At 39.7% G+C, this 14,984-nt stretch overlaps 1 protein-coding gene across 2 annotated transcripts in view; it reads left to right on the forward strand.

Annotated features, from left to right (window-relative positions):
• Window positions 1–9,186: 9,186 nt before the first annotated feature.
• Window positions 9,187–14,984, forward strand: part of LOC133363635 (all-trans-retinol dehydrogenase [NAD(+)] ADH4-like) — a 39,742-nt gene continuing 33,944 nt past the window's right edge. The window contains exon 1 of one of the 2 annotated variants that reach the window (XM_061582909.1): window positions 9,187–9,434. In XM_061582909.1, coding sequence (XP_061438893.1) covers window positions 9,417–9,434 — 18 coding nt within the window. In that variant the 5' untranslated portion in view covers window positions 9,187–9,416. The remainder of the gene's footprint in view (window positions 9,435–14,984) is intronic. The other variant, XM_061582908.1, reaches the window with a different exon arrangement.

Raw genomic sequence — 14,984 nt, forward strand, 5'->3', positions numbered from 1 at the left:
ATGCGTTAAAATGGATATATTAATGAAAATAATGATAAAAACGCATTACATTTGGGAGTGTGCATATAAAATACACTGTTCTTGGGTATTTTGTGTATAAAATGCACTATAAAACACATATACTAGTCATGAAAATAGTATGCAAAATGCATTATATTAGGGGAAATTGCAAAAATGTGTGCATTAGGCAAAATTGCTACAAAAATGTATATATTAAGAGAAATGTGCACTAAAATACTGATAAATTTTCATGAGGAGTTTTTTTTAAAAAAACCAAACCAATACAGAAACATAGCAGACTAAACTTGGGGAAATGAGAAACAGCAAGAAACCAACAATCAGTAGATTGCTCCATCCCTAATGCTAACCCATGTAGTATTCTCCTTGGTTGATTATTATTATTACTATTATTACTATTATTATTATTATTTTGCTGCTTGGGGAAGTGAGGAATATGCCACAGTACTATTGTTTAGGTACGGGGTTGGTATATAGTAACTGTAAAGGGATGAAAAATATTTTTCTCCTGATTTTCTTCATTGCCTGTTTTATGAACTTAGCATAGCACAAATGCTGCTGATGAAACAGATGTCAGGCAATTAGCAGGACAATCAGCAGAGACAGAACATGGTAACAACCATGACACTGTTGCTTTTTGCAAATAATTCCATTTGCCACACACATTTAGTGTGAACATGTTTCCCCTCAAAGTGGCCATTAAAGCATATATAAAGCTGTCATAAATAGGGGACATTCCTGCGGGAAATCATCAACAAGCCATTTTTGGCTTTATGACAGACAATAAATGCCAAAATGCTTGTTTTGCAGCTCTCGCTTGTGTCTGCTGGAACCAGTCAGACTGTTGCTGGGTTGCAGATACCTCTTGCAATTAAAGGTTTGGCCACCCCAGATTAGAGAAGAAACTATAGAATCAATACAGTGGCATGGAAACATAAACAATTATTAGCGACAGACAGTTGTTCAGATGTGATTTAGGCCTCCTTCTGAAAAACAAAAAGCTAAGTGAATAGTGAGTCTACAGATAAAAGTGAGTATGTTTTGCGACCTCTGTGATGATATCCCACAATGGTCATCTAGATAACTCCAAGAAGTCCACAAGCAAGTCATGAGCAAGACAGATTAAAAGGACATGTTCACTGAGGAACACACCATGGAAACCAATTGAAGCCAATAATTATATCCCACATAATTGCTTTGATCCCAAAGTCACATATGAAACATAACATATTATAATGGAACAAGAAAAACAAGGTTAGTTTAAACAGATGATAAGCTGGGCAATAAGAGGCTTATCAGGGATAGTACACAGGGAAGAACAAAAAGAATATGCTTCAGTGGTTAGATTTTAAAGGAAATGAATTAGTGGTATTCACAGCAAAGCAAAAGAGTTATGAGCGGAGAGATAACAATATCAAATTGAAGTCTGATTATCGCAACAAGGTGCTACATTGCACTGAATCTCAGCCAAAGTGACAACATATGTGAATGCTGAGTAGTCATGGAAAATTCCTACAAAATTAAGCACATTTTCGGATCTGCTAGAAGCCTGCTTCAATCTCCTTTCTCCAACAATGAGGCCAAACTAGAACCCTTAGTTTGCAGAACATGATGATTAAAATTAACATGTTGTGGTATATATTCTGATGAATCCCCACAAAAATTAAAATGTAGGAAAATCAACATGAGCTCTATCTGTTTGAGCAGATGGCTTATTCAAAAAGTCATGTTGACAAATGATAAGCTAGCCTTTGCAACAAATATTTAATATGCTCAGCAAAGCAGAATATTATTATTTTTGTCCTAGTGTTTAATCCCAGCCTTGCAATATTATTTGCACTTATGTGCACATGTGACTGGACACTTCCAGAAGGCCAGGCCCAGATAGAGAAGCCTTATTGTTCAATTTGCCTTAGTGATATATTTGCAAATGCTGCAGATGTTAGACCTGAGATGTTTAAATTATATCTTAGGCCAGACAGGCTACAAAAGAACCACATCCACAAAAGGTATTAGGAGCAGGTCTATAATTTCACTGTCTACGCTGCTAGTCAGGCCTCGTGAAGCTATTATATTTATTCCCACTAGTTTGGAAAGCTTTAGAGCACTTTAAGAAGGGATTTCAGCCCACTGAATAAAGTGAACACCCCAAGGTGACCAAAAGTTGTCACCACTGTGTTAAAAAAGAGAGTGGAACAAACACTGGTTCTGTTTGGGTCCATGGGTTGATATTTCATACAGAGTGCTAGTACAGCCAAGGTTTAAGCACTTCTTGTTGATAATCAGGCTCTTTCACTTGTGTTTTTTCATCTGGCTGTTGCTGGATCTCAGCTGGGATCTGCTTTTGGTGCTTGGGTGTCGACACAAAGCAAAGTCCGATCAGGGTCTAAGCAGCCAGAGGTGGGGCATATCCCAAACAGGCACAGTCAAGTTTCAGAAGAGGTGAAGCACCAGCCCTCAGTTGTCTTTATTGTCTTCTGTTGCTACTCATAGCAGCAAGTTGGGCAGCAGGTCAGTCAGTAGCTCAGTGCTTTGCATCCAGAAGGTCCCAAGTTGAATCCCTTGGTCCCCCAAGCAGAGCTGGGACAGACTCCTGTCTGAAATCCCAGAGAACCACTGCTGGTCAGTGTAGGCAATAATGAGCTAGAAGGACCACTGCTTCTTCTAAGGAAGCTTCCTGTGGTCGTATGTTTTTCCCAAGAGTCCTGATCTTCAGAAGCCAGGGCTCTAAAGCCCTAGCTTTAATGGTTTACACCCCTTGTCCAAGAGCATCCAGAATTCCTCAGGAATTATGCACCTCTCTACTTCACATTATAGAAAGGGAGGGGGCATAGCTCAGTGGTAGAACACATGTCGTATGGATAGACAACAGCAAGCCTGGATCCCAAATGATGACTGGTTCTCTCAAACAGTCTTAAGGCTCATAATCCCAATCTCAGATCACACACACTAATATTTGTTGGCTGTGTGTATTTATGTTGCTTAATTTCATTTAAAGCAGCACCACAGCAAGCAGAGAGTAACAGCAGATGTTGAAATGAGAATGTGCCAGCATGTGCGCGTGTTTACCTAAGAAAGCAGGCTTTTACCCTGCATCAGGATCACTGAGACTTGAGACTTAGTAAAATAAGAAAAGCTACTTTAGTTATAGAAATACATAGTAGATAGAAAGGCATACCTAGTTCTAACTAACTAGCTAAGTTGGAGGCATAACACCCAGGTGCGGGAGTTAGCCTCATGGCTTGGAGAGAGCAGAGACAAAGAGATGTCTCCTCTCTCCTGGACAGTCGGAGAAGGAAAGAAGTGGAAAGGGCGGAAGGAGGAAGGGCAGGTAAGCTTCCCCAAAGATGCAACAGTCCAGCGACAGAAGGAAGTCAGCCAGAGCACCACAGGTAAAGGCAAACAAGCCCATCCATCTGGAGGACCCCAGCTCTATCTCCCTTCTGGAGCACAAACAAAAGAACAAAACAGGTGTTGCTCTTGCCCCACTTCCAACAATATTAAGATATCCAGACAGTGACTGCAGATAGTTATTTGGAACAGATGCAGCTAAAAGATGCTCACATGCACATCTACCGAATCTTGACATTGGCCTGGTTCACACATAATGCTAAACCATGTTTTTTCACCTAACTATGGCTTGTTAGAAAACAAACCCAGCCCAGCAGACAAACCATGGTTTGTTTTCTGCCAACAAACCATAGCTTATTTCAACTGGTTTGGTGCTATGTCTGAACTCAACAACCTTGCTTAAAACATGGTTTGGTCACCCCATCCCAAATGTTCTCTAAGCTACAAAGGCACAAAGCAAGAACAGCTGACAAACAAACCAAGCTGTGGACATGCAAGCCATAGATTATAGTCTTTGAGACAACTCATGGTTTGTTGAAGAAGCGGTGATTAAAACAAACTATGGCTTAGCATAATGTGCGAACACAAGCATTCTGTGAGCATGATAATCACAAATGACAATGAATTATGAATGAGAAGGTAAGAATATCAAACTATGGCTTGATTACTACAACTAGATGTTGTGTTATCTTGAATCACAGCCAAAGCAATAACACATGAAATTGAGTTATCAATATAATGGCAATAATAATGAATGCTAGACTTTAAAAAAGAGTGCTTTGTCCAAGTTCTTGATTTTCAAACTTTTCTTCCACATTGCCCAGCAATCCTAAGGGAGTTTCCACATTGAACTAGTTGTGTGCATTAGACATTTAAATAATAAATTAGCCCATAATGATAATCATAGCAGCAACAAATTTGAGTCATCCTTATTTCTTTAACGAAGGGATGGGGAACCTGTGGCCCTCCAGATGTTGTTGGACTCCAGCTCCCAACATTCCCAGCAGCACACATGGCCAATGGTAAGGGAGAAAGGAGCTATAGTCCAACAACATCTGGAATACCACAAGTTCCTCATCCCTATTTTAAAATGTGTATTTTGTTACCTAAGTTACAGCACATTCACTTTGAAGTAAGGTCCATTGAATTCAATGGGACTTACTCCTGTGTAAGCATGTATATGATTTTATCTGAACTCATTTGCCTTAAAATGAACTCCACAAGACTAATCATATCATTCTAGCACTTACAAACTTTGTAGACAAGGATTTGGTGCAGTCATTCTTTATCGGCTGCTATTTTGGAAGAAGAAAAAATATTTATTCAAAACAGATGTGTAAGGAGGAATTTCCAGAATAAAAGTTTTACTTTTTTCTGTTTAAAAATAAAATATGGTCCTGCTATTCTTTCTTTTTAAAAAAAAACTACTTCTTTCTTAGTATCCCTGTGCTTCATGATCTCATTAAATTCTAGGCTCTCAAAATTGGGATAGTACTCCTTGAGAGTAAGTATGAGATGGCTGCAGGATGGTCACAAATGATAGGACACTGAGAACAGAGCAAACAGTAGCTAACGGAAGGGGCTGTTCAGATCCAGTCCTTTGAGTCACCGCATAAGTAGTATGACAGTATTGCTAGGCAAGAGAGCAGGGAACATTGGCCAGAGGGGAAATGTTCTGCTAAATTGTTGTTTAATTTTTCTTTATTCAAATTCACATAACCCAGGGCTGGGGAACCTCAGGCCTTGGGGCCAAATGTGACGCTCCAGGTCTCCCTGTCTGGCCCCTGGCATTCTCTCCAGATCACACATCTTCACCAGCCACACCCCGCACTGGCCTTGCTTAATACCTACCTTGAGTGTTTTTCTTGGCTGAACCGTCCTTGAACTCTGATCATGACTCTTGCTTGCCTGAATGGAGGATAGAGATCTATCTAGAAATTAGTCCACAGAATAAAAATAAAATTTGTATTAATTGCTATACCCGCTTTGCCTATAGCCCACCCATCAGTGGCATGTGGCCCCTGGAATAGGGTTGCCATATTCCAGTTCCACAAATCCGGGCAGGTTAATTTGCATATTATGCAAATTATTTGCATATTAATATTTGGATTGTCCAGTTGTTTTGTTTTTGTGCCTAGGAATTACCACCAAAAACTGGGGAAAGATGTGAGAAAACTTTTTTTTAAAAGCAACATTTTTAGCCTTAAATGCCTAGACTCTAGTTTCCAACACTATGGAGTATTTATTGATTGATTAAGAGAATGTATATTCTGTATAATTTGCTGTTAAAAACAGAGCTCAGGACAGCTTACAAATATAATAAAAACAATAAAAATACACAATCAATATAAAAACATAATAAAAACACAAAATAGCAACAAACATAAAGTAAGTCAGGGCAGCAGTACAGTTAACCATATACGATATATTTCAAAGATGTGGTGGGTGGAGAAAAACAAGAAGCCAAAATGTTAGGAAAAGGAGTCTTTCACACAACATGCTCAGTTGTAAATACTGTTGCAGCAAGCTTTACAAGTTCCTCCAGTATTCCACTGGTGCAGGCACTCAGACATTCAAAGTATCTGTATGTTTCTTAGGTTTTATAAAAGCAGAGCTTTGCTTAACTCAAAATTTCTTCTCCCTTTGATCAACCACATCTACACAGGTTCCACCTCCATACTCAAAATGAAACTGGGCCTGGAAGTGTGCAACAACCCCACACATACCTTGCTAATTAGATTACCAATGCCAGGATGTCTGTCTTATCGACTACTCTCCTGCTCCCCCCCCCCGGGGATCATAAAAGACCCAGTCCTGGGCTCAGAAAGAAAATAAATATCTGGTCCTCTTCAAAGTATTGATAAGCCTCTTGTTTTAATTGAAATAATAATTATAAATTCTTGTTCTTATCACTAATGGGAGTTAATTATCTTGCATATGCTGCTGTTGCTTCTATGGCTGTAACGGAGTGAGGTTAAAGATAAGTGAAATGCAAATAGGAAAAAAAAAACACAAAAGGCAGTAACACTTTCCTAAATGTAATACCATACCAACCACAACAAGATTCCTATGAGTAAGGCAGAAAACTAAGCATCTCACAACCAGTCAGGATTCCTAACCAAAAACCAAAAATATGATAAATGAAGAAATATTTATATAAAAGCATAACTATCAAATATATTTATTATTTACACAAACTGTAAAGATATTTATAGCGCAATCCTAGGTTTATTTATTCAGAAGCAAGTCCCAGTGTATTCAGTGGGGCTTACTCAAACAGGGACAGTAAGCAACTTCATTCACACAACCCAAAATTCCAAATCATGCCACTTTACGCTGTTTTGCAACTGTTTATACTTGTTTTTATGGTTATTGGAGTTTAAATGGCTTTATTTCTTGTTGTGAGCTGCCTTGGTTTCCAACCCTACCTCACAGGGGTGTTGGAAAGACTCCATACACGCACACGCACACACTGCAGATGTATAAATACATACAGCCCATATAATAGTTTATTGTCAAACCAGTTGGTCATTGCAGAAAAATCAGTATTCGTTTTAAAAAAATCAGTATTACTTTCCTACAGAATAAAAACTGTAATACCTAAGTAAGCCCTGCCTACTTGCTTTAAAATAGGACTGGAGGGCACAAACACAATTCTTTTTTACATTCACTCCAAAGTCCCATTGATTTTCAGCACATTCATAACCATGTCTACTCAAAAGTAAGTCCTGTTGAATTCAATGGGATTTACTCTGGGCATATGGGATTAGCATTGCTTTTACAAAAAGCAAGTATTGGGAAGGTTTTCAAAACACTGCCCAAGATCTGACTCCTGCACACAAGAGGAAAAAAAACTGAAATGTATATACTTACCCAATTTATGAGATTTTCAGATAAACAGGGGGTGAAACCACCATTTTGTTTTCTAGACACTGCCTAAGGTCAATGAAACTGAAACATAATCCCTGATTGGCTGCAATCCTGAACGGGCGGGGTTAAAGCTACGAAGTGCTATACAGTACTGTTTAAAGAAAGATTTAACAGTCGGGGGGGCGGCTGACGTTTTTATGTATATCTCGAGAACCGGACCACCTAGAAACTTAATTTTTTTTAAAATTAAAGCTGAGAACCCGGGCCACCTAAAGGGCTAGCCGGGCGCTAGGTGGCATGCATAGAATCCGGGTAAAACCCGGCTAACCAGGCAATATGGCAACCCTACCCTGGAAGGTTGCCTAGAAGGGAATGAGGCCCTTGGGTTGAAAAAGGCACACTACAGCATGCAGTGTAAAGATCTCCATTCTGAGACAGTTGGGTCCTAGGAGCTAGGGTTGCCAGGTTCAGGGTCTGAGACTGATCCTGTATCTTTAGGAGAAGAGAAAGTCAGCCAAGTGCAGGTGTTCTTGCAACCATGTAATGGGAAAAACCACAAGGTGGAATTCTCCCTTCCTTCTGCACAACTTTTAAAGATACGGAAGACCACTTGGAATCCCAGAAGACAGAATAAGCTTAGAATCAGGCCAAAGTTCAAAAAGCTCAAGAAACTTAGTCTTAACAGATTTATTTTTAATGCTTTTTAAGATGTTTTGCTTTTGAATATGTTTTTAAAGTTTTTAAACATGTTTTTAAGATGTTTTGTTGTAATATGTTTTTAAATATATATTGTTTTAATATGTTTTTAAATCTTTTCTTTTTAAGATGCTTTGGAGTGCTTTTTGTTTGCATCCCTGGGCACCTTCTGGGAGGAAGGGTGGGATATAAATTTAAGAAATGAATAGTTTCTTTTACTAGATGTGACTGCAGTGACACAAGATGATGTCCATTACACCTAGGGTTGCCAGGGTCAGAGCCAGAGACTGATCCTGTATCTTTAGGAGAAGAGAAAGTCAGCCAAGTGCAGGTGTTCTTGCAACCATGTAATGGGAAAAACCACACGGTGGAATTCTCCCTTCCCCCTGCACAACTTTTAAAGATACAGAAGACCTCTTGGTTGCCAGGCCCAGCCTCCAAGAGGTCTTCTGTATCTTTAAAAGTTGTGCAGGGGGAAGGGAGAATTCTACCTTGTGGTTTTTCCCATTACAAAGTTGCAAGCACACCTGCACTTGGCTGACTTTCTCTTCTCCTAAAGATACAGGATCAGTCTCAGGCCCTGAGCCTGGCAACCCTAATTACACCAACAGCATTATGTCCTCATAACATCTAGTTAGGCCCTTAAAAAATAATCTGCAGAAAGAAGAATGTAGTTTGTTTATTTTTTGAAATTCTGATGCTTAATGAATGTCAACAGATTTGTGAAAGTGGCTATCACATAAAAATGAGAAATTCAGTTCTGAATCCATCTGTTTTTTCCTCACAAGTTCCAAAGGTGGTATTAGATTACATGGCAGGGAAATTCAACCTGGATGTACTGGTGTACTAAATAAATAAATAATAAAACAGGAAGATCAATATGCAATGATCACCTCTTCTGTTATGCACAGAACTACTGGGATGTCATTGATAAATACGTTATCCAAGTCATTCTCAATAAGCTTGCTATTCAGGTGAGTAGTTTTGAGTGAATTACTACTAGAAATAAGTAGTGCTGAGGATCATGCTACAGTAACCTTATTTTTAGCACAGTTCTCCTCCGCTGAACCTCATGCCCCTGCCACTGCTCATTTTACTAAACCCTCTCCTGTTACAAGAGTTGTTCGCACATTATATATATATAAATATATCCCTCTCCTGTTATGAGAGTTGTTATATATATATATATAATCTAGATATAAGGAAGGAAGAAAACTGATTGTATAAATATAAAAAAAATAGATAGAAATGATTGTGGATAGTGTTTTTTGAAAGAAAACTGCAGAGATAGGAGGGAAGAGGGAAGGAGATGGCAAGGGTAGAGAGAGGGAGTGGCAGAAGAGGAATTCTAGTTGATATTTAGGCCAGGGATATTTACTCCTAGGACACAGATACTAGCAGACCAGCTTCCTTTGCAGAGCCATTGACCCCCAGGGATCTCAGCTGAATTCTTCCTGATCTCCCCAGGAAAGAGAAGCAGTATGAGCATTGTGGGCAAAGTAAGATGTGGGTGTGTGCACTTGCTGTTGTGTTGATTTCTCCACTGTCTTCTTTTTCCTTTGATGCTGGGCAAGGTGATTATGGGCTCCTCCTGATAACCTGTGTATTGAGCATTCATCCTGATTTGCTTGAACAAAGCTTACACAGAGGTTAGATTATATCTGGTCTTTATTGAGCATTTGTTCTTATTTGTTTGCAGGGCAGTTATACGTCCATGGATATTCATCTTGCATTCATCCTGGTTTGCTTGTGAGGTGCTTATACATTTATTCATTCATTCTGTGCTTTTCAATGCATTTCCCCATCCCTTTCCAAACTGCAAAAAGTCTGATTCTTTTTTAAAGTGGATTTGTTGCACTGGAGTGACAGAGCCCTTTAATCCACTTTAACTGCGCAAAGCTAAAGTTCTGGTATGAGGTTGAATCCCTCCCATAAAATAGTGACAGTGTGGAGAGAGAGTATGTTATTCTAATGGTGGGTAAAAAGGTAAAGGTTTCCCCGCACTTATAGTGCGAGTCGTTTCCGACTCTTAGGGTGACATCTTGCGACATTTACTAGGCAGACCGTATATATAGGCTGATGCTATTCTAAAGATGGACAGGGTTCTGTATAGGGAACTGCTGCTGAATGGTGCTGAATGGGAATGGGTCACAAAAAAGATGCTACGCAAGAAACCTGTGTTTCCCTTCCTTGTAGGGCAGACTTATTCCAAAAAAGCTTCTACCTGTTTAACAATTTTGAGAAAGCTAGAGGAGCTTTTTGATCACAATAACACAGTCAGATGAGATGTGCTCTGTTTTGACGGCTTAATTTTTATAAACTGTACAGCTGGTGAACCTTGATTATTGAATTGAGGTCCTGTTGGTAAATTATCTGGTTTATTAAAAGGGTAAATTAAGTGTAATTAAAATTCAGCTTCCTAGCAAAGCTCTTAATGCAGGCCTGCAACAGGACTGCTTGTAGGCCAAGGGAAAAGAAAAAAAGGGAGACTGGGTAGTGCTTTAAGTGACAGTCAAATACAACGCATTAATCAAATGAAGAATAACAAAGCTAGTGGACCTGATGGGATTCTTGAAGTCTTTAAAGAAGGTGGGCCTGAACTTACACAACAATTTCATAAGCTCATCGAAAAAATCTGGCTGAAGGAAGAGATCCTGGAAGACTTTAGGGATGCCATTAATTATCACCCTTTTTAAGTAGGGCGATAGAACAGATTGTGGGAATTATCGATGCATCTCTCTTCTTGCTACCGCAGGTAAAATCCTTGCAAGGATCCTTGCAAATTGCCTCCTACTTATCTCAGAAGATGTCCTTCCCAAATCCCAGAATGGGTTCCACCCTTCCAGGGGGACAGTGCACATGGTCTTCACTGCATGACAGCTTCAAGAAAAATGCCAGGAGCAGAATTGGCCTTTATATATGGCATTTATTGATCTGACTAAGGCCTTTGATACTGTGAATTGACCCGCTCTCTGGACCATCCTTCTGAAAACTGGATGCCCTGATAAATTTGTGAATATTTTGCAACTCCCTCATGACAACATGACAGCGACAATTTTGGAAACAACGGCTTGCAGAGCGATCCATTCAGAGTTGGATCAGGCATAAAACAGGGATGCGTCATTGCTCCAACCTTATTTGCTATCTTCATTGCTATAATTCTACACCTTGTTGAGGGGAAATTTCCTACTAGTGTGGAAATCGTATATCGAACAGATGGAAAGCTTTTTAATCTCAGTAGGCTGAAAGCAAAAAGTAAGGTAATGTCAACCTCTGTTGTAGAACTTCAATATGCTGATGATAATGTAGTCGCTGCACATTCAGAGAAAGATCTTCAAATTATCCTAAATGTCTTTGCAGAAGCATATGGAAAGCTTGGGCTTTCACTTAATATCAAAATACCAAAGTGCTTCATCAACAGGTGCGAACTAGTCCCTCTGTAGCACCATCAATCCAGCTTAGTGGTGCGACACTGGAGAATGTTGATCACTTTTCCTATCTTGGCAGCCATCTCTCTGACATCGATGCTGAAATTCAACATCGTCTGAGTTCTGCGAGTGCCACATTCTTCTGAATGAAGCGTAGAGTGTTCAAGGATCAGGATATTCGCAGGGAGATCAAAATGCTTATTTACAAAGCCATTGTACTACCAATCTTACTGTATGCCTGTGAAATATGAACCATTAATAAACACTACTCCCAACTTCTTGAAAGTTGTTGATCACTTTTCCTATCTTGGCAGCCATCTCTCTGACATCAATGCTGAAATTCAACATCGTCTGAGTTCTGCGAGTGCCACATTCTTCTGAATGAAGCGTAGAGTGTTCAAGGATCAGGATATTCGCAGGGAGATCAAAATGCTTATTTACAAAGCCATTGTACTACCAATCTTACTGTATGCCTGTGAAATATGAACCATTAATAAACACTACTCCCAACTTCTTGAAAGATTCCACCAACGCTGCCTCTGGAAAATTCTGCAAATTACTTGGGAAGACAGGCTAACTAATGTTAGCGTTTTGGAAGAAGCAAAGAATACCAGTGTTGAAACAATGATCCTTCAACATCAACTTTGCTGGACTGGCCATGTTGTTTGAATGCCTGATCACCATCTTCCAAAGCAGCTACTTTACTCCCAACATAAGGATGGAAAACGGAATATCGGTGGACAGCAAAAGAGGTTTAAAGATGTTCTTAAAACAAATCTTAAAAAATGTAACATGGGCATCGAGAACTGGGAAGCTTTGTCCCATGAGCGTTCCAATTGGAGGTCGGCTATTATCAAAGGTGTTATGGACTTTGAAGAAGCACGAATACAGGGTGAAAGGGACAAATGAGTTAAGTGGAAGGCATGTCAAGGAAATCCTCATCGCAACTGTCTTCCATCTGGAAACCTATGTCCTCACTGTGGGAGGCTGTGTGGATCTAGAATTGGCCTCCACAGTCACTTACGGACCCACTGTTAAAGACCTTATCTTGGAAGACAATCTTGGCCACGAGTGATTGCCAAGGAATGAATGAATGAATGAAGGGATAGTCAAATACAACACATAAAGGATAACTGTTTCACTTATACTTGTTGTACTTCCCCTGCCCCCCCAAACTAAAAAGCTCCAAATTCTTAAAGCTTAAAAAAACCCCACAAATTCTCAAGGCTCCAGAAAACAAATCCTTAAGGCTTCTTTCCATTGAGAAGATACTCCAGTCCAATGACCATTTCTTATGCCATAGGACAAAGGTTCTGAAACTATGGTCCACAGACCACCAGTGGTGCACAACCTTCATTCAGGTGGTCTGTGGCATGCCTGTTGATTTGTGGCTGAAGACAGGAGATGACAGATCCATTGCATTAAATATACCTGTTAATTATATTTATATTGCTTCTTTTATTTTTTATATTGTGTTTCATTGTATCACAGTTTGAATTCTATGGAATTAAAAATATTAAGACTATGTAGCACAGTGCATTACAATTGTTACAACAGGCAAAAAAATCATTAAGTGGTCCACCAAGACCATCAGTAATTTTCAGGAGGTCCATGGACAAAAAAATTTGGGAAACACTGCCCTAGGACACATATACAGATTACATACAAAGTAAGGCATCTTTCTCTTCACTTCCAATTTTAAACTTGATTATGAACATCTCTCAATGATTTTCAGATAGCAACCATTTCTTATGCAAGCTCCCATGATTGTCCTTACTATAGAGAAGTGAATTAGCCAGCATAGAGATGCTTTTATGGCTACTATTCTACACAGAATAGCATTCTACACAGAGGGGGGGGGGAGGTTACTTTCACATGGCAAAATTGGTTATCAGATGTTTATCCTTTACAAAGGCCTTTACAGAGAACAGTCCTCTATCTGAAGGTCTGTTAGATTACAGTCTCTCTTTAAATGTCCTCTGTTTGAAGGGCTATCCAGTTCAAGTTCATTTTAAAAATAAGGAACCTTTAGAAAAGAGAGCAGGGACCTTGAAGTTGCCTATCAAAAATTAACACCTGGAGAGCAGACTGAACAGGCACACAGGTCACCCTGTTACAGTCTATCACTATGATGAAATGCATTGTAATTCTTTTTAAATTATAGTCATTATTTCTAGATTAGTTTATATAAATTAGCATATGCAAATCCTTTACTTTTAAAGCCTTTTTTTGATTGTGCATTTCCTCTTTCTGGGTGATGTGTAGGTGTCTACCCTGATCACATCTGGAGACTGCTGTGTATTTTGTAATATAGTTAAGAGTGGATTGACATGGCTTTGGCAATTCACACATAGTAGAAATCAGTCCATGTCCATCTGGTCCCTGGGATGTGTCTGACATAATAATAATTGGGAACATGAGCCAGCCAACAAAATTTTAGCAAGTGTAGAAAAGTAGTGTTGCCCCCAGCGCATTCTTCTGAAGTCCAAACTACCTATGTAAGACCTTTCACATGACTTACTAACTTACTTAAACATATGATCATTCCACCCTCAAATGAGACTCGGGGCCAACCTAGGCATGTACTTAAATACAGAGCAGACAGCTACATAATATCTTATTTTTCCATTGCTAAATACTAAGATGGGAGAGTGTGAAGGCAATACATGGAAGGGGATGCTTATCTCTTCAGTTTCCCACCAAGATCAGAACAGAGAGCTGTGATGTTCATGTATTAGTGTATATATGGTAAGTGCTGTTTGTATAGGAGATACATGGTAAGTGGAATGAAAGAGGAGGGGGGAGTGAATGGGCAGTAGAATGCTGGATGATTGGCTGTGTTTAGAATGGCTGAGGGTATAAATGGAAGGATGACAGTTAAATCTGGGTGGACGGTGAACGTGAGTGGGTTGTTTTGGTGGGTTTTTGAGAGGAGATTGGGTGGAGAGTTGGTGGATGTGAGGAGAGTGTGGAGTTCGGATTAATACTAAGACCAGTACCTCAGGAATAGATGAAACTATATGCTTAAGTGCCTTTATAAAGTAATCTTGTTATCTCTGTTATTTAATAAATATATTTGGTTTACCAAAGGCCTGATCCTTGGCTGGGGTTCCACAGACCAGAAGGGAGGGTAAGGTAAATACCAAGGCTGAAGGGTAACAAATGGTGGCAGCGGTGAAGAGAATAACACCACAAGTATTCAGAGCAAACCAGGATTATCTGCATTGATACAAAGGGATTGGGACAGCTTAAGCACGCAGTCACAGAGGTAACCTGATAGAGAGATTCAGGCAGAGTCTCTGGGAATACGGGTTATAGGACGTGACTGGTGGTGCTGCCTAGCAGGGGGATCTGGTGAGGTCTATGCTAGAGCGGAGAGAGAAACCATAAAAAGGACAGTCCAGACTGGTGGAGTCCCTGGTGGTGCCTAGTGACAGGCAGTAACCATGAGCAGGTAGGAATCTGACAGGGAGAGCCAGGGAAGGGCGTCACATGTGGTGGTAGTGGTGGGATCCGAACAAAGGAGACTACGTCACAGGTGTTGGCTGTAGCGGTGGTACGAATACTAGAGAATCCCTAACAGTGGTGTGGCAAACAGAAATAACAAAACAAGATTACTTG

Source organism: Rhineura floridana, chromosome 9 (genome assembly GCF_030035675.1).
Source record: "Rhineura floridana isolate rRhiFlo1 chromosome 9, rRhiFlo1.hap2, whole genome shotgun sequence".
Lineage (NCBI taxonomy): Eukaryota > Metazoa > Chordata > Lepidosauria > Squamata > Rhineuridae > Rhineura > Rhineura floridana.